General features: G+C 42.9%; 1 protein-coding gene across 1 annotated transcript in view; it reads left to right on the top strand.

Annotated features, from left to right (window-relative positions):
- Positions 1–25,440, top strand: part of LOC117528787 (serine/threonine-protein kinase SMG1-like) — a gene marked incomplete at its 5' end in the record, with an annotated part of 213,177 nt that overhangs the window by 21,046 nt on the left and 166,691 nt on the right. Inside the window, 8 exon segments of the mRNA XM_034191411.1 lie at positions 4,822–5,002; positions 9,355–9,516; positions 12,634–12,845; positions 13,476–13,581; positions 13,584–13,614; positions 13,836–13,850; positions 21,347–21,569; positions 24,143–24,389. Of these exon segments, the coding sequence (XP_034047302.1) occupies positions 4,822–5,002; positions 9,355–9,516; positions 12,634–12,845; positions 13,476–13,581; positions 13,584–13,614; positions 13,836–13,850; positions 21,347–21,569; positions 24,143–24,389 (1,177 nt within the window).

The following is a 25,440-nucleotide window of genomic DNA, read 5'->3' as shown; positions in this document are numbered from 1 at the left end:
AGAGATCGATCGCTAATGATTAAATGCAGAGTGGTGCATACAGAGCAAAAGAGAAAGAAACAGTGCATCATGGGAACCCCCCAGCAGTCTACGTCTATAGCAGCATAACTAAGGGATGGTTCAGGGTCACCTGATCCAGCCCTAACTATAAGCTTTAGCAAAAAGGAAAGTTTTAAGCCTAATCTTAAAAGTAGAGAGGGTGTCTGTCTCCCTGATCTGAATTGGGAGCTGGTTCCACAGGAGAGGAGCCTGAAAGCTGAAGGCTCTGCCTCCCATTCTACTCTTACAAACCCTAGGAACTACAAGTAAGCCTGCAGTCTGAGAGCGAAGCGCTCTATTGGGGTGATATGGTACTACGAGGTCCCTAAGATAAGATGGGACCTGATTATTCAAAACCTTATAAGTAAGAAGAAGAATTTTAAATTCTATTCTAGAATTAACAGGAAGCCAATGAAGAGAGGCCAATATGGGTGAGATATGCTCTCTCCTTCTAGTCCCCGTCAGTACTCTAGCTGCAGCATTTTGAATTAACTGAAGGCTTTTTAGGGAACTTTTAGGACAACCTGATAATAATGAATTACAATAGTCCAGCCTAGAGGAAATAAATGCATGAATTAGTTTTTCAGCATCACTCTGAGACAAGACCTTTCTGATTTTAGAGATATTGCATAAATGCAAAAAAGCAGTCCTACATATTTGTTTAATATGCGCTTTGAATGACATATCCTGATCAAAAATGACTCCCAGAGGTCAGGGTAATGCCATCCAGAGTAAGGATCTGGTTAGACACCATGTTTCTAAGATTTGTGGGGCCAAGTACAATAACTTCAGTTTTATCTGAGTTTAAAAGCAGGAAATTAGAGGTCATCCATGTCTTTATGTCTGTAAGACAATCCTGCAGTTTAGCTAATTGGTGTGTGTCCTCTGGCTTCATGGATAGATAAAGCTGGGTATCATCTGCGTAACAGTGAAAATTTAAGCAATACCGTCTAATAATACTGCCTAAGGGAAGCATGTATAAAGTGAATAAAATTGGTCCTAGCACAGAACCTTGTGGAACTCCATAATTAACTTTAGTCTGTGAAGAAGATTCCCCATTTACATGAACAAATTGTAATCTATTAGACAAATATGATTCAAACCACCGCAGCGCAGTGCCTTTAATACCTATGGCATGCTCTAATCTCTGTAATAAAATTTTATGGTCAACAGTATCAAAAGCAGCACTGAGGTCTAACAGAACAAGCACAGAGATGAGTCCACTGTCCAAGGCCATAAGAAGATCATTTGTAACCTTCACTAATGCTGTTTCTGTACTATGATGAATTCTAAAACCTGACTGAAACTCTTCAAATAGACCATTCCTCTGCAGATGATCAGTTAGCTGTTTTACAACTACCCTTTCAAGAATTTTTGAGAGAAAAGGAAGGTTAGAGATTGGCCTATAATTAGCTAAGATAGCTGGGTCAAGTGATGGCTTTTTAAGTAATGGTTTAATTACTGCCACCTTAAAAGCCTGTGGTACATAGCCAACTAACAAAGATAGATTGATCATATTTAAGATCGAAGCATTAAATAATGGTAGGGCTTCCTTGAGCAGCCTGGTAGGAATGGGGTCTAATAAACATGTTGATGGTTTGGATGAAGTAACTAATGAAAATAACTCAGACAGAACAATCGGAGAGAAAGAGTCTAACCAAATACCGGCATCACTGAAAGCAGCCAAAGATAACGATATGTCTTTGGGATGGTTATGAGTAATTTTTTCTCTAATAGTTAAAATTTTGTTAGCAAAGAAAGTCATGAAGTCATTACTAGTTAAAGTTAATGGAATACTCAGGTCAATAGAGCTCTGACTCTGTCAGCCTGGCTACAGTGCTGAAAAGAAACCTGGGGTTGTTCTTATTTTCTTCAATTAGTGATGAGTAGAAAGATGTCCTAGCTTTACGGAGGGCTTTTTATAGAGCAACAGACTCTTTTTCCAGGCTAAGTGAAGATCTTCTAAATTAGTGAGACGCCATTTCCCCTCCAACTTACGGGTTATCTGCTTTAAGCTACGAGTTTGTGAGTTATACCACGGAGTCAGACACTTCTGATTTAAAGCTCTCTCTTTCAGAGGAGCTACAGCATCCAAAGTTGTCTTCAATGAGGATGTAAAACTATTGACGAGATACTCTATCTCCCTTACAGAGTTTAGGTAGCTACTCTGCACTGTGTTGGTATATGGCATTAGAGAACATAAAGAAGGAATCATATCCTTAAACCTAGTTACAGCGCTTTCTGAAAGACTTCTAGTGTAATGAAACTTATTCCCCACTGCTGGGTAGTCCATCAGAGTAAATGTAAATGTTATTAAAAAATGATCAGACAGAAGGGAGTTTTCAGGGAATACTGTTAAGTCTTCTATTTCCATACCATAAGTCAGAACAAGATCTAAGATATGATTAAAGTGGTGGGTGGACTCATTTACTTTTTGAGCAAAGCCAATAGAGTCTAATAATAGATTAAATGCAGTGTTGAGGCTGTCATTCTCAGCATCTGTGTGGATGTTAAAATCGCCCACTATAATTATCTTATCTGAGCTAAGCACTAAGTCAGACAAAAGGTCTGAAAATTCACAGAGAAACTCACAGTAATGACCAGGTGGACGATGGATAATAACAAATAAAACTGGTTTTTGGGACTTCCAATTTGGATGGACAAGACTAAGAGACAAGCTTTCAAATGAATTAAAGCTCTGTCTGGGTTTTTGATTAATTAATAAGCTGGAATGGAAGATTGCTGCTAATCCTCCGCCCCGGCCCGTGCTACGAGCATTCTGACAGTTAGTGTGACTCGGGGGTGTTGACTCATTTAAACTAACATATTCATCCTGCTGTAACCAGGTTTCTGTTAGGCAGAATAAATCAATATGTTGATCAATTATTATATCATTTACCAACAGGGACTTAGAAGAGAGAGACCTAATGTTTAATAGGCCACATTTAACTGTTTTAGTCTGTGGTGCAGTTGAAGGTGCTATATTATTTTTTCTTTTTGAATTTTTATGCTTAAATAGATTTTTGCTGGTTATTGGTGGTCTGGGAGCAGGCACCGTCTCTACGGGGATGGGGTAATGAGGGGATGGCAGGGGGAGAGAAGCTGCAGAGAGGTGTGTAAGACTACAACTCTGCTTCCTGGTCCCAACCCTGGATAGTCACGGTTTGGAGGATTTAAGAAAATTGGCCAGATTTCTAGAAATGAGAGCTGCTCCATCCAAAGTGGGATGGATGCCGTCTCTCCTAACAAGACCAGGTTTTCCCCAGAAGCTTTGCCAATTATCTATGAAGCCCACCTCATTTTTTGGACACCACTCAGACAGCAGCAATTCAAGGAGAACATGCGGCTGAACATGTCACTCCCGGTCCGATTGGGGAGGGGCCCAGAGAAAACTACAGAGTCCGACATTGTTTTTGCAAAGTTACACACCGATTTAATGTTAATTTTAGTGACCTCCGATTGGCGTAACCGGGTGTCATTACTGCCGACGTGAATTACAATCTTACCAAATTTACGCTTAGCCTTAGCCAGCAGTTTCAAATTTCCTTCAGTGTCGCCTGCTCTGGCCCCCGGAAGACAATTGACTATGTTTGCTGGTGTCGCTAACTTCACATTTCTCAAAACAGAGTCGCCAATAACCAGAGTTTGATCCTCGGCGGGTGTGTCGTCGAGTGGGGAAAACGGTTAGAGATGTGAACGGGTTGGCGGTGTACATGGGGCTTCTGTTTAGGGCTACGCTTCCTCCTCACAGTCACCCAGTCGGCCTGCTTTCCCGGCTGCTCGGGATCTGCCAAGGGGGAACTAACGGCGGCTAAGCTACCTTGGTCCGCACCGACTACAGGGGCCTGGCTAGCTGTAGAATTTTCCACGGTGCGGAGCTGAGTCTCCAATTCGCCCAGCCTGGCCTCCAAAGCTACGAATAAGCTACACTTATTACAAGTACCGTTACTGCTAAAGGAGGCCGAGGAATAACTAAACATTTCACACCCAGAGCAGAAAAGTGCGGGAGAGACAGGAGAAGCCGCCATGCTAAATCGGCTAAGAGCTAGTAGCTACGCTAACCTAGCGGATTCCTAAAAACACGCAAAGTGAATAATGTGTAAATAATTTATAGGTGATTCAGCAGAAGGAGTGCTTTAGTTAAGGCACGTAAAGATTACACTGGGAAACAAATTGTAATCTAGATAACTAGATCAATCTAACTGCGCAGATTAAACAGCTAACAGATACAGAAAAACACCGCTGTGCTCCGGAACAGGAAGTGATACAATACCGCAGTGAGAGCCAACCACCAGTAGAGGCAAGCAAGAGGAACTGGAACCTATTCTACCTCGGTATTTGCAGGATGTCTCTGAATGTGTCGGTGACCCTCTGCAGGGTGTGATTCATGGGTCCCCAAAAAGTCAGTGACATCATGTGGTGACAGAAACATTTGGGAGAACGAGACGTGTTTGGTGTTTCAGTTTTTGTTGCTTCATTGTGGAACATCAAGAAACTACAACAGCAAAGTTTATCCTGCAAAGAAGAGGACAGGATTGCATGGACCTGATGTTCCGTCAGTGAACATCAGGTCCTGACTTCACTGATGCATCAAAGTCCAGCAAAACCTGTCCAACACGTCCACACAGGGACATGAGTGACTTAATTCCAAACAAATGATGCAGCCATCAGTGATATGATGTCAGACAGCTGACGTCAGATATCACTGTCATCCGGCTGAGTTCCAGAGGACTTGATCTCCGGGAGCTGGAGTCCGCCTGATGTCTTTGTCTTTTGTTCCAGGTCCAGATCGATGAGGATGACCCAAAACTGCTCCTGGCTTGTCAGAACAGCAAGCAGAGCAATGATGATGTGATTGTCATGGCAACTCTGCGTCTCCTCCGTCTCCTGGTGAAACACGCCAGTGAACTCCGAGAAGGTCTGGAGCTCGGCCTCGCCTCCACCCCGACAGCACCCTGGAGGGGTAGGTAGAACTCTATACCCACCACCAACACAAACCAAGACTGATGACTTAAAAAATACAGTAGTAGTAACACATGTATTTATACTGAGAAGTGCACTTAAGAAAGACTCAAAGAAAACAGGTGCATGTTACCTAGATTTACTGAATTTGATAGTATCTCACTAGACATACTGATGAAACTCGTCAACAAAAAGTACAACCTGTTTATTTGGTCCTATACCAACAAAACTGTTTAAGGACCTGTGGTCCACTCTTGGGCCGACTGTGCTGGAAATTATTAATCATTCTTTAACTTCTGGATCTGTTCCTAAATGTTTCAAATCTGCAGTGATTAAACCATTAATTAAGAAACCTAATCTTGACCCTTGTGTATTGAAAAACTATCGGCCGACATCAAATCTATCATTTTACTCTAAAATTTTGTAAAAAGTGGTTTCACTGCAGCTCGTGGACTATCTTACTGAGAATAATCTCTTTGAGCCACTGCAGTCTGCTTTTACAAAATATCATTCCACACAGACGGCTCTCACTAAAGTGGTGAATGATCTTCTGCTTACAATGGATTCAGACACCACTACGGTTCTGGTGCTGTTAGATCTCAGTGCTGCATTTGATACAGTGGATCATCATATTCTACTTGATAGACTGGAAAATCATTTTGGGATTACTGGGAGTGCCCTTGCATGGCTGACGTCATACTTGACCAGTCATTCTCACTGTTTTGTACAGTAACACTACCTCTAACCTTAGTGACATGAAATTTGGGGTTCCACAGGGGTCCGTCTTAGGCCCCCTGCTTTTCTCCCTTTATATAGCACCCCTTGGGCACATATTGTGGCGTTTTGGGATTACCTTTCACTGCTATGCTGCTGATACTCAGTTATACATGCCGATAACTGCTGGTAATCTCATCCACATAAAATCCATAGAAGATTGTCTTGCATCAGTGAGAAGCTGGATGTCTAGTAACTTCCTACTTTTAAACTCTGATCAGACTGAAATGATGGTTCTTGGTCCAGGACTCTGTTGTGCATCTGCAAGGTTGCTATGATTGCACGGACTGGGAAATATTTAAGGAATCGTCTACTGATATTGATGAACTGACTGATGTTGTCAGCAGTTATGTTACTTTTTGTGAAGAATTTGTGATTCCCAAAAAGACGGTTAAAATCTACCCAAACGCTAAACCTTGGGTCTCAAGAGCACTGAAAGTCCTATTCAACAAAAGAAAAAAGGCATTCCGTGAGGGAGATCTCCCAGAGTTAAACAGATTAAAAAGGGAGATCAAATGTGAAATTAGGAGAGCAAAATACAACTACACAGCCAGGATCGAGAAACAATTTACCCAAAATAAGTTAGACTCTGCTTGGGATGGCCTAAATACCATTCTAGGGAAAAATAGTAAAAAATCTAAAGTCATCCTGGCTGGGGCTAAATCGGACAAACAACTCGCCCAGGATTTTAATCAGTTTTATAGTAGATTTGATACACTAAATTTTAGTGATAAATTATTTAAACTAAAAAATGATTTACGCTGTCCTGGTTCTCCACCTTTTGATGAACGTTCCTTGATCAGCTTCTTTAAACGTACTAAAGTTAAAAAAAGTCCAGGACCCGATAATATTGTGGTCGTTTGCTGTCTTCTTGTGCGGACTAACTAGGCCCTATTTTCTTTTATATTTTTTAAACTGTCGCTTGCTCACAAAAGGGTCCAAAGAATTGGAAACAGAGCATAATAATACCTGTGGCTAAAAACAAGCATCCCAAAGATTTAAATGACTTTAGACCGGTAGCCCCAACATCTCTTGTTATGAAGGCATTTGAAAGACTTATGAAACATGAATTGCTTTCACATGTAGAGTCATTACTAGATCCCTTCCAGTTTGCCTATAGGGCTGGCTGTGGAGTGGAGGATGCTACTGCCACACTTTTAAATCTTGTTTTTAAACACCTTGAGGGCAACAAAGCACATGCCAAACTTATTTCTTGACTTTTCATCTGCTTTTAATACTATCCAACCTCACATCTTAATTGACAAACTTGTGAATAATTTTTCTGTAGATTTTAATATTGTTGGTTGGATTTTAGATTTTTTTAACAGACCGATCAGAGTCAGAGTAAATGGGTGCATGTCAGACACCCTTTTGTCCTCAACAGGATCTCCTCAGGGCTGTGTCCTTTCGCCACTTCTGTACATATTATACACTAATGATTGTCAAAGCCATCACGAAAATCATTTTATTTTGAAATTTGCAGACGATACTGTCATTGTTAGTCTCTTACATAATCATGAGAATAATCATGGCCCGGTGGTGGAAGATTTCGTAAAGTGGTGTGATAAGTCATATTTACAATTAAACGTGGCTAAAACTAAAGATATGTCTGTGGACATCTGACGACATCTCACACCAGCTCAGTCTACCTTCATTAAGGGCCAGCAGGTGGAGTCTGTGGAAACTTATAAGTATCTGGAGACTATAATTGATCACAAGCTAAACTTTAATGTTAATACTGACATGTTGTGTAAAAGGGTCAACAATATTTGTTCTGTCTTCGTAAATTGTCTTATTTTCAAGTGGATAAGACTATTATGATTCTTTTTTACAAATCTTGTATTGAGTCTGTTTTAACCTTTTCTATGTTGTGCTGGTATGGGACTCTCAGTCTTAAGGCTAAAAATTCACTGGTTAAAATAGTGAAGGCCTGTGGAAAGGTACTGGGAGGACCACAGAGTACGTTGTCTGACCTATACCACAGACAAGTAAAGAGGAAAGCATTGAGTATACTGTCGAACTCTGCTCACCCTCTTTTTAGTGATTTTCAATATTTACCTTCTGGCTCATGGCTCAGGTTTCCCTCTGTGAAGGGTAACAGATTTAAGTTCTCTTTTGTTCCTGCAGCCATTGCTGCTCTGAACGCAGGCCAAGGAAGGAGTTAAAACTGGAATCATTTTAATGGACTGTATTTTAATGTTTGGACTGTAATTGTTTGTGATGCTGCACCATGGTAATGGTACTGGTGTGTGTTCTGTGTGTCATGTGCTTTTGATGTATTCTCAGGCTGCAGAACTGGTTGCCCCATGGGGGACACAAATAAAGTGAAAGTGAAGTGAAGTGAGACATCGGCATCAATTTGACCAGTTAACACTCAGCCTAGGCTCATGTGTCATACATCACACTGACAAAGTGAGGAACCTTGGTGTAATTTTGATCCTACATTGTCCTTTTACCTCACCATTAGAGATATTACGAGGACTGCTTTCTTCCACTTGCAAAATATAGTGAAGATTCATCCCATCCTGTCTATGGCTGATGCTGAGACCCTGATCCATGCGTTCATCTCTTCTAGATTGGGCTACTTCTAAAGTTCTATTTTCTGGTTTTCCGCAGTCCAGCATTAGGGCTCTCCAATTGGTTCAAAATGCTGCAGCCAGACTTTTGACAGGAAGCAAAACATTCAACCACATTACACCCATTTTGGTGTCTCTTCACTTGCTTCCTGTCCCAGTGAGATCAGATTTTAAGGTTCTGCTACTAGTCTATAAAATTGTTCATGGACTGGCACCTCCTTACCTAGCTGTTTGGTTTTGGGTGTCCAGGATCCTCTGCTGGCTCATCTTTGGATTTAGGTGGCCTGGATTGTCTTTGGTTTTAGGTGGCCAGGATCCTCTGCTGGATCATCTTTGGATTTAGGTGGCCTGGATTGTCTTTGGATTTAGGTGGCCAGGATCCTCTGCTGGCTCATCTTTGGATTTAGGTGGCCTGGATTGTCTTTGGTTTTAGGTGGCCAGGATCCTCTGCTGGATCATCTTTGGCTTTAGGTGGCCTGGATTGTCTTTTGTTTTAGGTGGCCAGGATCCTCTGCTGGATCGTCTTTGGTTTTAGGTGGTCATGACACTCTGCTGGATCGTCTTTGGTTTTAGGTGGTCAGGACACTCTGCTGGATCGTCTTTGGTTTTAGGTGGTCAGGACACTCTGCTGGATCGTCTTTGGTTTTAGGTGGCCAGGATACTCTGCCGGAGCTCTGTCCCTTTCTTCTTCACCCATCTGGATGTTTTACTGCAGTAATGGTGATTGTCCAAGGAATTTGACCTCACCCAGCCCTAGTCAAAACCCTTTCAGGGTGGGTGTGCCTTACAGTTTCCTCCCACTTCATCTCATCTTACATAAAACAGAAGTTTAGTCTGTTGCTCAAATTACTTTCCAACTTGTAAAGCTAAAAAGTGTGTGTTTGTATTTGTTGTTGTTGTGTTTGCTGGATGTTACATGTTTTATACAGTTCTACAGGAAGTCCAGCTTGGTAAAACAGGAAGTTTGTGTGGCAAGGTTTGAGGTCTGATATGTCATCCACAGGGATAATCCCCCAGCTCTTCTCCCGTCTCAACCATCCAGAAGCTTACATCCGACAAAGCATTTGCAGTTTGCTGTGTCGAGTGGCTCAGGACTCCCCACACCTCATCCTGTATCCAGCCATCGTGGGCTCCCTGTCGCTGGGAGGTGACGCCCAGACCGCAGGTATTTGTCTCTTCTGTCAGAGGACTCTTTGTGTGGTCACACAGACTCGGGTATTTTGAGTTGAAGATAATGTCTTTCTGACTGGTCAGGACAGGCAAAGTCCTGTGTGGTTTTCTTAAGTTGCCGTGGTGACCCTTCAGGGGTGTCTTTTCTTATGTTGCTGTGGTGACCGTTCAGGGATGTGGTTTTCTCTGTGTTAATAAGTTGCCGTGGTGACCATTCAGGAAATCACATTGTAGCATTTTTAAAGAATTTATTTGTAAAGTATGGTGGAACATAAGTATTTGGCCAGTAACAAAAGTTCAACTCAGTACTTTGTAACATAATCTTTGTTGGCCATGACAGAGGTCAAATGTTTCCTGTAAGTCTTCACCAGGTTTGCACACACTGTATCTGTATTTGGTCCATTCCTCCATGCAGATCTCCTCTACAGCAGTGATGTTTTGGGGCTGTCGCTGAGCAACACGGACCTTCAAGTGCCTCACAAATTTTCTATGAGATTGAGGTCTGGAGACTGGATTGGCCACTCCAGGACCTTGAAATGCTTTTTACAGAGCCACTCCTTCGTTGCCTGAGCGGTGTGTTTGGGATCATTGTCATGCTGGAAGACCCAGCCACATTGCATCTTCAATGCTCTCACTGATGGAAGAAGGTTTTGTCTTAAAATCTCATGATACATGGCCCAGTTCATTCTTCCCATAACACAGATCAGTCGTCCTGTCCCCTTTGCAGAAAACCAGCCCCCAAAGCATGCTGTTTCCACCCCCCATGCTTCACAGTAGATTTGATGTTCTTGGGATGCAACTCAGCATTCTTCTTCCTCTAAACACGACGAGTTGAGTTTTTACTAAAAAGTTCTATTTTGGTTTCATCTGACCACATGATATTCTCCAGTCCTCTTCTGGATCATCCATATGCTCTCTGGTAAACTTCAGATGGGCCTGGACACGTACTGTTTTAGCAGGGAGACACGCCTGGCACTGCAGGATTTGAGTCCCTCTCTGCGTTGTGTGTAGCCTTTGTTACTTTGGTCCTAGCTCTCTGCAGGTCCTTCATCAGGTCCCTCCGTGTAGTTCTGGGATTTTTGTTCATCGTTCTCATGATCATTTTGACTCCACAGGATGACATCTTGCATGGAGCCCCAGATCGAGGGAGATTATCAATGGTCTTCTATGTCTTCCATTTTCTTAGTTGTTCCCACAGTTGATTTATTCACACCAACCTGCTTGACTATTGTAGATTCACTCTTCCCAGTCTGGTGCACATCTACAATGTTCTTCCTGTTGTCCTTCGACAGCTCTTTGGTCTTGGCCATGGTTGAGTTTGGAGTCTGATTGTTTGAGGCTGTGGACAGGTGTCATTTATACAGATAAGTTCCAACAGGTGCCATTAATACAGGTAACACGTAGAAGGCAGAAGAGCTTCTTAAAGAAGAAGTTACAGGTCTGTGAGAGCCACAAATCTTGCTTGTTTCTTATTGACCAAATACTTATTTTCCACCATAATTTACAAATAAATTCTTTAAAAATCCTACAATGTGATTTCCTGGATTTTTTTTTTCTATTTTTGTCTCTTAGTTGAAGTGTACCTACCTATGATGAAAATTACAGACCTCTCTCATCTTTCTAAGTAGGAGAACTTGCACAATCAGGGACTGACTAAATACTTTTTGGCCCCACTGTAAGTTGCCATGGTGACCGTTCAGCGATGTGGTTTTCTCTGTCAGTAACTTGCCGTGGTGACCCTTCAGCGCTGTGGTTTTCTCTGTGTTGGTAAGTTGCCTTGGTGACCGTTCAGCGCTGTTGTTTCTCTGTGTTGGTAAGTTGCCGTGGTGACCGTTCAGCGATGTTGTTTTCTTTGTGTTAATAAGTTGCCGTTGTGACCCTTCAGCGATGTCATTTTCTCTGTTAATAAGTTGCCGTGGTGACCCTTTAGGGCTGTGATTTTCTTTGTGTTAATAAGTTGCCGTGGTGACCCTTCAGTGCTGTGGTTTTCTCTGTGTTAGTAAGTTGCCATTGTGACCCTTCAGCGATGTGATTTTCTCTGTCAGTAAGTTGCCTTGGTGACTCTTCAATCTGTGGTGTTCTCTGTGAGTAAGTTGCCTTGGTGACTCTTCAATGCTGTGGTGTTCTCTGTTAGTAAGTTGCCGTGGTGACCCTTCAGGGCTGTGGTTTTCTTTGTGTTAATAAGTTGCCGTGGTGACCCTTCAGGGCTGTGATTTTCTTTGTGTTAATAAGTTGCCGTTGTGACCCTTCAGCGATGTCATTTTCTCTGTTAATAAGTTGCCGTGGTGACCCTTTAGGGCTGTGATTTTCTTTGTGTTAATAAGTTGCCGTGGTGACCCTTCAGTGATGTGGTTTTCTCTGTGTTAATAAGTTGCCGTGGTGACTCTTCAATGCTGTGGTGTTCTCTGTTAGTAAGTTGCCGTGGTGACCCTTCAGGGCTGTGGTTTTCTCTGTGTTAATAACCTGCCGTGGTGACCCTTCAGGGCTGTGGTTTTCTCTGTGTTAATAACCTGCCGTGGTGACCCTTCAGGGCTGTGGTTTTCTCTGTGTTAATAAGTTGCCGTGGTGACCCTTCAGTGCTGTGGTTTTCTCTGTTAATAAGTTGCCGTGGTGACCCTTAAGCGATGTGGTTTTCTCTGTTAATAAGTTGCCGTGGTTTGAGCCTTAAGCGATGTGGTTTTGTCTTTGTTAATAAGTTGCCGTGGTTTGAGCCTTAAGCGATGTGGTTTTCTCTTTGTTAATAAGTTGCCGTGGTTTGAGCCTTAAGCGATGTGGTTTTCTCTGTGTTAATAACCTGCCGTGGTGAGCCTTCAGGGCTGTGGTTTTCTCTGTGTTAATAACCTGCCGTGGTGACCCTTCAGGGCTGTGGTTTTCTCTGTGTTAATAACCTGCCGTGGTGACCCTTCAGGGCTGTGGTTTTCTCTGTGTTAAGTTGCCGTGGTGACCCTTCAGTGCTGTGGTTTTCTCTGTGTTAATAAGTTGCCGTGGTGACCCTTCAGGGCTGTGGTTTTCTCTGTGTTAATAAGTTGCCGTGGTTTGAGCATTAAGCGATGTGGTTTTCTCTGTGTTAATAACCTGCCGTGGTTTGAGCCTTAATTAAATATGTTCACAGGCAGCAAGCTGCCGTCGGCTCTGCCCACGTTCTTGGGCAGCATGCAGGGAGACAGTCTGGGCGGGGACGAGGAGGAGGAGAACGACAGTCAAGCTCGAGCTTCAGAAGAACTGACAACCTTCTGCTCTCGTCAGGACCAGGCCATGATGCAGGACTGTTACACCAACATCGTGGACAAGCTGTCTTTGGCCAATCCCAGCATGGTGCTTCAGGTGGGACATGGCAGTTTGCTTCACCTGTTCATGTTCTTTGTGTAGAAGCCTTAAGAACTGTGTGCAGTCTGCAGGTTCGTCCTGGACTTGTTTGGAACTGAAACCTTCAGACTGCTAGTCCTTACTGGCTCCTGTGTTTGTGTGTGTGTGTGTGTGTGTGTGTGTGTGTGTGTGTGTGTGTGTGTGTGTGTGTGTGTGTGTGTGTGTTCGTTCTTTCCTCTGTGTTTTCTGTACATGCATGAATACTGCACACACATGCACACATACAGTGAGGTCTTCAAGAGATTCCTCCTTTGGGTGTCTTCCCATCAAGAGACCCAGCTAAAGTGCTTCCAACATCTGTTGAGGATGACCCCTGATCCCCGGAGGAGGCCCCAGGAATGATCCAGGACACACACTGGAGGGTTTATATATCCCAGCTGGCTTGTGAACACTTGGGGATCCTGCATAAAGAGTTGGAGGACTTGGTCATGGATAGGGAAGTGTGGGTTGAGCTGCTTGGTCTGCCACCATGACCTGGACCCAGATCAGCAGTAGAACATCAATATGTGCACACACAGTAGTTGATGAGATTTTATTTCTTTTAAAGGTGAAATGTTGTTGTGACAGTGTGTGTGTGTGTACATACAGGTTCAGCAACTGGTGGGCGAACTGCGCAGGGTGACCTTACTGTGGGATGAGCTTTGGTTGGGTGTCTTGCAGCAGCAGCATATGCACGTCTTACGTAGGATTCAGCAGCGGAGGATGAAGTCAAGAGGGTGCAGAACAATACACCCTGCGCAGGTGAGGGTGCGGAACCTGTGCAACCTTGGCACTTGTCGTCATTTTGTCTTGTCCTCTGTTGTTTTGTGTGTTAACAAAATGAGGTGACTCACTCACTGGAAACCAACTTTACAATAAAAATCTGAATCTGAACACTAACACCCTGCGCAAAACAATAACTCTGCGCATGGGCAAGGGTGCAGACCAGTAACGCCCTGCTCAGAACAGCAACACTCTGCGCAGGTAAGGGTGCAGAGAATAATGCCCTGCACAGAACAGTAATACTGTGTAGAATAACACTCTGCAAAGGTGCAGAATAACATCCTGTGCAGAACAATAATAATACATGTGTGCAAGACTGCAGAACAACAAAGCACTGTGCAGAACGACACCCTGTGTAGAATGCTAGCACCATGTGCCCAACAAAAGCGCCCTGCACAGAACAATAACACCATTTGTGGGTGAGGGTGCAGAACAATAACACTATGCATGGGCAAGGCTGCAGAACAAAAACATCCTGCAGAGAACACAAATAGTATGCACAGAACAATAACAGTGTGCGCAGAATAAGAATGCCGTGCACAAAACAGTAACACTGTGTGCAGAACAAGAACACTGCGTGCATAACAAGAACACCATGCACAGAACAGTAACACTGCGTGCAGAGCAAGAACACCATGCACAGAACAGTAACACTGCGTGCAGAGCAAGAACACCATGCACAGAACAGTAACACTGCGTGCAGAGCAAGAACACCATGCACAGAACAGTAACACTGCGTGCAGAGCAAGAACACCATGCACAGAACAGTAACACTGCGTGCAGAGCAAGAACACCATGCACAGAACAGTAACACTGCGTGCAGAGCAAGAACACCATGCACAGAACAGTAACACTGCGTGCAGAGCAAGAACACCATGCACAGAACAGTAACACTGCGTGCAGAGCAAGAACACCATGCACAGAACAGTAACACTGCGTGCAGAGCAAGAACACCATGCACAGAACAGTAACACTGCGTGCAGAGCAAGAACACCATGCACAGAACAGTAACACTGCGTGCAGAACAAGAACACCCTGCGCAGAACAACAGCACTATGCGTGGGCGAGGGTGCAGAACAGTAACACTATGCATGGACAAGGGTACAGAATAATATCGCCCTGCGTAGAGCAGTAACGCCCTAGGCAGAACAATAACACCGGTCGTGGGCGAGGGTGCAGAACAATAACACTCTGTGTAGAACAATAACACTATGTACAGAACAAAAGCGCTCTGCACAGAATAATAATACTGACAGAACAATGATACCATTTGTGGGTGAGGGTGCAGAACAATAACATTCTGTGCAGAACAATAACGCCCTACGGAGAGCAATAACAGCATCCTCAGAACAATAACACTGTGTGGGCAATGGTGCAGACCAGTAACACTGTGCACAGAATAATCAATCAATCAATTTCATTTATATAACACCAAATCACAACAAACAGTTGCCCCAAGGCGCTTTATATTGTAAGGCAAGGCCATACAATAATTACGTAAAAACCCCAATGAACCAGGAAAAAGACATGCTGTGGAGGGGAGCAGAGATCAATCACTAATGATTAAATGCAGAGTGGTGCATACAGAGCAAAAAGACAAAGAAACACTCAGTGCATCATGGGAACCCCCCAGCAGTCTAAGTCTATAGCAGCATAACTAAGGGATGGTTCAGGGTCACCTGATCCAGCCCTAACTATAAGCTTTAGCAAAAAGGAAAGTTTTAAGCCTAATCTTAAAAGTAGAGAGGGTGTCTGTCTCCCTGATCTGAATTGGGAGCTGGTTCCACAGGAGAGGAGCCTCCCATTCTACTCTTACAAACCCTAGGAACTACAAGTAAGCCTGCAGTCTGAGAGCGAAGCGCTCTATTGGGTGATATGGTACTATGAGGTCCCTAAGATAAGATGGGACCTGATTATTCAAAACCTTATAAGTAAGAAGAAGAATTTTAAATTCTATTCTAGAATTAACAGGAAGCCAATGAAGAGAGGCCAATATGGGTTAGATATGCTCTCTCCTTCTAGTCCCCATTAGTACTCTAGCTGCAGCATTTTGAATTAACTGAAGGCTTTTCAGAGAACTTTTTAGGACAACCTGATAATAATGAATTACAATAGTCCAGCCTAGAGGAAATAAATGCATGAATTAGTTTTTCAGCATCACTCTGAGACAAGACCTTTCTGATTTTAGAGATATTGCGTAAATGCAAAAAGCAGTCCTACATATTTGTTTAATATGCGCTTTGAATGACATATCCTGATCAAAATGACTCCAAGATTTCTCACAGTAGTACTAGAGGTCAGGGTAATGCCATCCAGAGTAAGGATCTGGTTAGACACCATGTTTCTAAGATTAGTGGGGCCAAGTACAATAACTTCAGTTTTATCTGAGTTAAAAGCAGGAAATTAGAGGTCATCCATGTCTTTATGTCTGTAAGACAATCCTGCAGTTTAGCTAATTGGTGTGTGTCCTCTGGCTTCATGGATAGATAAAGCTGGGTATCATCTGCGTAACAATGAAAATTTAAGCAATGCCGTCTAATAATACTGCCTAAGGGAAGCATGTATAAAGTGAATAAATTGGTCCTAGCACAGAACCTTGTGGAACTCCATAATTAACCTTAGTCTGTGAAGAAGAGTCCCCATTTACATGAACAAATTGTAATCTATTAGATAAATATGATTCAAACCACCGCAGCGCAGTGCCTTTAATACCTATGGCATGCTCTAATCTCTGTAATAAAATTTTATGGTCAACAGTATCAAAAGCAGCACTGAGGTCTAACAGAACAAGCACAGAGATGGAGTTCCACTGTCTGAGGCCATAAGAAGATCATTTGTAACCTTCACTAATGCTGTTTCTGTACTATGATGAATTCTAAAACCTGACTGAAACTCTTCAAATAGACCATTCCTCTGCAGATGATCAGTTAGCTATTTTACAACTACCCTTTCAAGAATTTTTGAGAGAAAAGGAAGGTTGGAGATTGGCCTATAATTAGCTACGATAGCTGGGTCAAGTGATGGCTTTTTAAGTAATGGTTTAATTACTGCCACCTTAAAGCCTGTGGTACATAGCCAACTAATAAAGATAGATTGATCATATTTAAGATCGAAGCATTAAATAATGGTAGGGCTTCCTTGAGCAGCCTGGTAGGAATGGGGTCTAATAAACATGTTGATGGTTTGGATGAAGTAACTAATGAAAATAACTCAGACAGAACAATCTGAGAGAGAGAGTCTAACCAAATACCGGCATCACTGAAAGCAGCCAAAGATAACGATATGTCTTTGGGATGGTTATGAGTAATTTTTTCTCTAATAGTTAAAATTTTATTAGCAAAGAAAGTCATGAAGTCATTACTAGTTAAAGTTAAAGGAATACTCGGCTCAATAGAGCTCTGACTCTTTGTCAGCCTGGCTACAGTGCTGAAAAGAAACTGGGGTTGTTCTTATTTTTCTTCAAATAGTGATGAGTAGTAAGATGTCCTAGCTTTACGGAGGGCTTTTTTATAGAGCAACAGACTCTTTTTCCAGGCTAAGTGAAGATCTTCTAAATTAGTGAGACGCCATTTCCTCTCCAACTTACTGGTTATCTGCTTTAAGCTGCGAGTTTGTGAGTTATACCACGGAGTCAGGCACTTCTGATTTAAAGCTCTCTTTTTCAGAGGAGCTACAGCATCCAAAGTTGTCTTCAATGAGGATGTAAAACTATTGATGAGATACTCTATCTCACTTACAGAGTTTAGGTAGCTACTCTGCCCTACTCCCTGTTTGGAGGATTTAATAAATTTGCCAGATTTCTAGAAATGAGAGCTGCTCCATCCAAAGTGGGATGGATGCCGTCTCTCCTAACAAGACCAGGTTTTCCCCAGAAGCTTTGCCAATTATCTATGAAGCCCACCTCATTTTTTTGGACACCACTCAGACAGACAGCCATTCAAGGAGAACATGCGGCTAAACATGTCACTCCCGGTCCGATTGGGGAGGGGCCCAGAGAAAACTACAGAGTCCGACATTGTTTTTGCAAAGTTACACACCGATTCAATGTTAATTTTAGTGTACCTCTGATTGGCGTAACCGGGTGTCATTACTGCCGACGTGAATTACAATCTTACCAAATTTATGCTTAGCCTTAGCCAGCAGTTTCAAATTTCCTTCAATGTCACCTGCTCTGGCCCTCGGCAGACAATTGACTATGGTTGCTGGTGTCGCTAACTTCACATTTCTCAAAACAGAGTCGCCAATAACCAGAGTTTGATCCTCGGCGGGTGTGTCGCCGAGTGGGGAAAAACGGTTTAGAAATGTGAACGGGTTGGCGGTTGTACACGGGGCTTCTGTTTAGAAGTACACTTCCTCCTCACAGTCACCCAGTCGGCCTGCTTTCCCGGCTGCTCGGGATCTGCCCGAGGGAAACTAACGGCGGCTAAGCTACCTTGGTCCGCACCGACTACAGGGGCCTGGCTAGCTGTAGGATTTTCCACGGTGCGGAGCCGAGTCTCCAATTCGCCCAGCCTGGCTTCCAAAGCTACGAATAAGCTACACTTATTACAAGTACCATTACTGCTAAAGGAGGCCGAGGAATAACTAAACATTTCACACCCAGAGCAGAAAAGTGCGGGAGAGTCAGGAGAAGCCGCCATGCTAAACCGGCTAAGAGCTAGTAGCTGCGCTAAGCTAGCGGATTCCTAAAAACACACAAAGTGAATAATTTGTAAATAATTTAGAGGTGATTCAGCAGAGGGAGTGCTTTAGTTAAGGCACGCGAAGATTACACTGTGAAGCAAATCGTTATCTAGTTAACTCGATCAATCTAACTGCGCAGATTAAACAGCTAACAGATACAGCAAAACACCGCTGTGCTCCGGAACAGGAAGTGATACAATACCGCAGTGAGAGCCAACCACCAGTAGAGGCCTACTACATGTGGGCAAGGGTGCAGAACAATAACACTGTGCACAGAACAATGATACCATTTGTGGGTGAGGGTGTAGAATAATAACACTATGTACAGAACAAAAGCGCTCTGCGCAGAACAATAATACTGTGTGTGGGCAAGGGTGCAGACCAATAATACCGTGCACAGATCGATAACACTGTTCATGGGCCAGGGTGCAGAACAATAATACTCTTCGAGGGAGAGGGTGCAGCACAATAACACCCTGTGCAGAACACTAACACCAGCATTAAGGGGCTGTCACAGTGACGTATTCGTAGAGCTGCTCATTGCAGCGTTGTTCATTTAAATATGCGCGTACTCAGCCTTTAACAGTGTTCGTTCATACTTGCAGCTGCGTGTGTTCGCGTTTTAATATGCGCACATAGTCGCGTGTGCCATGCCGCACCAGTTTCAGTGCTATTTTCTGCCTCTGTGGAAGTGCGCTCTGTTAACTACTGCATGGTGTGGTGCGGCTCAAAAACAGTCAGTTAACATTATTATTATTTTTTTTTTTTTTATGCAGCGAGTGCGAGTTTATTTTAGAGTCACAGCTCTTTTCAGCTTTGATCAGACTGATCGATCACGGCGTTTGATGAGCGCACCGACAGGCAGCGAGTGCTCGTTTATTTTAAAGTCACAGCTCCGATTAGACACACAGAGAGAGAGAGTGAGGGAGGGAGAGCGCGCGCGCCAGAGAGCGCTTTTGTTTTATTTTACTATAAGGAGTCTCATAGAGGAGAGAGAGCGGTTTTATTTTATTATAAGGAGTCTGATAGAGGAGAGAGAGCAGTTTTACGCTCTTTCTCAGAGAGAGAGAGAGAGAGAGAGAGAGAGAGCTTTTATGAAACGATGCGACACAGTGAAATAGTTATATAATTAGTCCAGTATAATAAAGTGAAGCAACGATCTTGCAGTATCTGTATCTATATAGCTCCATAAGAACAACAGGGAGATGTGAAGTGGCGCACAGTACCGTGTTGAAGCGTGGGCGGGCTCACAATAACGGACAGTAGCACGGCGCTGCGTGTACTCGCGTGAAGGCTCCATGCTGTGCTGTACACCGAAGAAATTAAACAGGTTTAATTTCTTCCATCCTATGCACGTAGCTCTCAACATACTGCTACGTATTGAGAAAAAACTCCTCGTGAAGTGGGCGGAGAGCTGCTCATTACAGCGTAGATGATACGCTGTAATGAGCAGCTCTACGAATACGCCACTGTGAAAGCCCCTTTATGCGTGGGCAAGGGTTCAGAACAATGTTGCCCTGTGCAGAGCAATAACGCCCTGTGCAGAACAGTAACTATGCGTGGGCAAGGGTACAGAACAATAACAGCATCCACAGAAACAATAACACTGTGTGGGCAATGGTGCAGACCAGTAACACCGTGCACAGAACAATAACACTACGCATGGGCAAGGGTGCAGAGCAATAACACAGTGCACAGAACAGTAATATCATTTGTGGATGAGGGTGCTGAACACTGTGCAGAGCAATAACACTCTGCAAGGGTGTAGACCAATAACACCGTGCACAGAACAGTAACACCAGTCGTGGGTGAGGGTGCAGAACAATAACACCCTGTACAGAACAAAAACACCCTACGTAGAACAATAACAGCATGCACAGAACAATAACACTGTGTGGGCAATGGTGCAGACCAGTAACACTGTGCGCAGAACAATAACACTGTTCATGGGTGAGGGTGCAGAACAATAACACCCTGCACAGAAGAGTAACACTGTGCGTGGGTAAGTGTGCAGAACAATAACACCATGTACAGAACAATAATGCCCTGCGCAGAACAAAACCGGCCGGGGCAGAACAATAACACTGTGTGGGCAATGGTGCAGACCAGTAATTCCGTGCACAGACCAATAACACCATTCGTGGGCGAGGGTGCAGAATAATAACAATCTGCAAGGGTGTAGAACACTGTGCAGAGCAATAACACTCTACGAGGGTGCAGAACAATGACACCCTGTGCAGAACAATAACACTATGCTTGGGCAAGGGCGCAGAACAATAAAGCTCTGTGCAGAACAAAAACACTATGCATGGAACAATAACACCACAAGCAAAATAATAACACTGTGCTTGGGCGAGGGTGCAGAACAGTAACACCCTGCCAGGCTGCGGAACAGTAACACCCTGCCAGGCTGCGGAACAGTAACACCATGCCAGGCTGCGGAACAGTAACACCATGCCAGGCTGCGGAACAGTAACACCATGCCAGGCTGCGGAACAGTAACACCATGCCAGGCTGCGGAACAGTAACACTCTGCCAGGTGTGGTAGGTCGTGGTCCCCTGAGACTGGATTGTAAGTAAGTGTGGTAGGTTGTGGTTGCGGTCTGGATCCTGTCCCAGCGGTCACAGACTAACTGCAAATGGAACGCTAATGTAGTTCACGTAAACCCGGCTCCACCAAATCATGTATGACTTTTAATATTGGTTAGTTTATTAGGGCTGCTGACATGAGACTGCAGTTGGTACCTGGAGTCCTGTTTGATGTGATGGATGCTCACTGAAAGTCTGTGGGACACACCCACAGCATGCAGGGAACACTTACCTGGGGCATGGCCAGCAGTTTGTTTGACACTTGAGTAGAGGGGAGGAGCTACTGAGTGATGTCACCACATGAAAAGCTGAACTCTGCTGACTTGAGTGGGTTATTTGCAGCAGAGCTCGTGTTTGGATCTTTGAAGTTCAGACGTGAATGGGGTCTCTGGTGAGGACTGACCCAACATGCTCTTTGTGTGCAGAGATGAAAAGGTCGCCATAATGCGTGAGAAGCACTCAGCTCTGATGCGGCCGGTGGTTTTTGCCTTGGATCACGTTTGCAGCATCACGGCGGCACCGGCAGAGACTCCACATGAGAGCTGGTTCCAGCAGACCTACGGTGAAGCCATAGCATCGGCCCTGGAGCGCCTGAGGAACCCCCAGAACCCCGCCAGCCCTGCCAGCAGCTGGCTTCCCTTCAAACAGGTCAGTCTATCTTCACACCTGTTCATGGTCGTCATCTGCTTCCTCACCAGTCCTCAGACCTGATACAGGGGGTCAGGGAGCATGAACGCCCACTTTTAAATATTTTTTGTTGCATGGCCTGAGAACTGTTTCTTTTCTTACTTTGCCTTAAAATCTCTACACCCATTTGAAACTTGTTTTTTTTTTGTTTGTTTGTTTTTTGTTTTGTTTTTTTTCCGGAATGAAGTCCAAATCCAGCAGTGGTGGGCACAGATAACCTAAAAGTTAACTTTGATAATCAGATAACTGAAAAGTTTTCTTTTATAAAGATAAACCGCTAAACAGATTAAAGGATTATCGGAAGATACCGCTAACTGATAACCGATAACTTTTAGTATTGACTAGTGGGCGCACGCCGCACGGCCACATTGGATTACACTAATGGCTTAATACTTTTGAATCTCACCACTGCAGGCTCTGCTGCTGACTAAAGGTTAAGTCACAAACACAAAAAACAAATAAAACCCCAAACACTGTCATTATCTTCATCAAAAGCAGTAAATCGCAGTATTAGAAGTCAGTTTCTATTAAACCGTTTACGGCACTACAAATGGACAAAAATAGACTTTTGAGCTGCTTACATACCGTTTTTGTCCACAGTGGAACTTCTTTCAGCTTGTTCTCCACCGAGTGTTACAACAGCAGCAGCACTGTGTGCTTTGACCTTTGAACTGGAAGTTATCTTTTTTTTTTTTTTTTTTTTTTTTTTTTTTTTTTTAAGTGCGCACTGACACCTGCTGGCTTATTGTTGTCACACCAGCCGGTGCTGCTAAGTAAGACCTCAGGCTGTCCGGATGATGTGCAAGTTCCAACATAGTGAATTTAACTTAATTTTTTCCCTCTAAAACCCTGAAAAACAGACCTGGAAAGCTGGAATTTTAATATGTTGTAGACTTTCCAAAAAGGTGCAGCATACCAAGATCAGATGATGATCAAAATGCACATAAATTAATTACATGAACAAATGAAATTAAGGAGTACAACATACTGTTTATTACACATATATCCTCAATTAAGTTCTATGTAATCCAAAATAAATATTAAACAAATAAGTTGTTAACCCGCAAAAAACATGAATCAGCTGCAAATAGTGAATTATCCGCAAACCTTTAACTGCAATATATGAATGCTGAAAATATCTCCCTAAACATGAATGTGAGTCTCACAAAATGTGAATATCATTCACTATATATATATGTATATGTATATATACATGTGTGTATGTATATATACATGTGTGTATATATTTCAGTTTAAGCAGTTGATGGAATTCAGTTTACGCATCAATTACTGCAAGAAATCTTGATTACAAACCCATCATGCAATTTATTTATTTATTTTTGTATTTTTATTTTTTTTTTTTGGTTGTTTTGGGGGGGTTGAGTTCACTGCAGTCAGTGAGGCGGGGGGGTGAGCCCAGGGCGGGTCTTGCTTCTGGTGACAAGCCCGTCCCGCTCTGTTGACAGCAGCAGGTGAGGAAATACAAAAATACAAAAAAAAATAATAATAATAAAATAATAAAAAATTGCATGATAGGGTTCCGTAATCAAGATTTCTTGCAGTAATTGATGCGTAAACTGAAACCATGAACTGCTTAAACTGAACAAAAATATATATTATGAATGATATTCACGTTTTGTGAGACCTGCGTTTACATATAGGGAGATATTTCAGTAATCATGTTTTCCAATTAATGGTTTGCAGATAAGTCAGATTTTGCAGCAGATTAACATTTTGGGGATTTAACAAAGGGTTTTTATTTTTTAAACTATATGGATTTGATTCATATGTTTTCACGTCAGACATGCTTGAACCCTCGTGCGCATGCATGAATTTTTCGACGCCTGTTGGTGACGTCATTCGCCTGTGAGCACGCCTTGTGGGAGGAGTGGTCCCGCCCCGTCGTCGGATTTTCATTGTCTGGAAATGGCGGAATGATTTGGGGGTTTTTTTCCACCAAAATATTTTCAGAAGCTGTTAGAGACTGGCACCTGGAAACCATTCTAAAAATTTATCTGGCTTTTGATGAAAATTTTACGGGCTTCACAGAGAATAAGGACTGTTACTACAGCTTTAAGGACAGCCCACAATGGCGCACTGCTCTCCGAGCCGCGACGACAGGCATGAACCACTGGATTATTTCTAAATGGATGGCTGTGTGGAGCTGGGACCGTCGTGTGCACTTTCTCTGGTTATCACAAGAGCTGGACATCAACCATTTTCCGGCAGATTTTACTTTTAACAAGAGATTTTGTCGTGGAAAGCCGCGCGGAGGCTTTGTGCGTCACGACCGATTCGCTGTTCGAGCGAGACAAAGAACGCCTCTGTTTCGGCGTGTCAGAGGACAAGTTGGGACATGCCCAGCTCTCCACAATTTCTCTTATAACTCACTCGACTGGTAAACATTGAAAGCCGAGATAGGCAATTTTTTATTATTATTTTAACTGTTGAGGTGTTCAAACTCTGGAACATCCAGCTTGGACTGGACTGGTTTTACAGTTCCAGGCTGACTGGAGTTTTTGTGTTGCTTTCAGATCATGATAAGTTTGCAGCAGCGCGCTCAGAAGCGAGCGAGCTACCTGCTCCATCTGGACGAGATCAGCCCGGCTCTGGCCGCCATGACCACCACAGAGATGGCTCTACCAGGCGAGGTGTCTGCGTCTGATGCCGTCACCATACAGAGCGTTGGCAAGACCATCACCATCCTGCCCACGAAGACCAAACCAAAGAAGCTCTTCTTTTTGGGCTCAGATGGACGGAATTACCCATACCTTTTCAAAGGTACCACAGTTCCAAAAGCACACTGGTGCCAAAAGTTCACAGCTGTGATTTTTAGCCTTTAAAGAGTCTCCAGGTGAAGTTTAGAACCTTGAACTTAATTGACGGCTGTAATATGTTGGGAAGACAAATGTCTCATTTTTTATTTTAATTTATTTGATGATCAATAATAATTGTTATATAAATGAAAACATCATTTGCACTGGAAGAAGTTACTTACAGCATAAAGGACATAGTCTTATCTTATGTCTTATTTTTATATATATATATATATATATTTTTTTTTTTTATTTTTTTTTTTTTTTTCTTGAGCCGCTTGGGTGTGTAGGGAGAGTTCCCATGGGATAAAAAAGCTTTTCAACCTACCATCCCTGGTTCTCAAGACCAGGCACCTAATTGGCTCTACTCTACTCTACTCTTTGCTACTCTCCTATTTTACTCTTCCTTTTTAGATATTTAGATATACCTTAGTATACTGGCATAGTTCCACCTTAGAACTGGAATATAATATGTAAGATATACCTTACTGAATTTTCATCTTGCACAGAATTCATAACATAGAATTGAATTTATTTATTTATCCCGCACACAACTGAGCAATAACAAAGGCAATAACAAAACATAAGAAACAACATACGAAAACCAGTGTGGCTGAAAGGGTGAAGGCAGAAGCAAAGCTTATAAGCACCCTCCCCTTATACCATTAAAAATAAAGAATGTATATATGCATATACACACATACATACATATATACACACACATTCATGCATATATACATATACATACACACCTACACATATGGTCATAATAACTGAACAAGAAAAGAGAGAAAAGAAAGGAAAAAAGTGCATAAACAATTTAAGTTAATCACAAAATTTCAAAACACAACCAAACAAGAGTGAACATTGACAAAATGTAAACCTAATCCTTCAACCTATAACGGGTAATATATTCTTTTTGTAAAGCCTTTTAAAACCAACCAATGTACCAAGTATTTTAATATTATCAGGACAATTATTCCAAATATTAACACCCCTGACGGAAACACAATGAC

This window comes from Thalassophryne amazonica, chromosome 16, assembly GCF_902500255.1.
Source record: "Thalassophryne amazonica chromosome 16, fThaAma1.1, whole genome shotgun sequence".
NCBI classification, from domain to species: domain Eukaryota; kingdom Metazoa; phylum Chordata; class Actinopteri; order Batrachoidiformes; family Batrachoididae; genus Thalassophryne; species Thalassophryne amazonica.
Note: the sequence above shows the minus strand (reverse complement) of the source record. Positions and strands in the feature narration are given on the sequence as shown.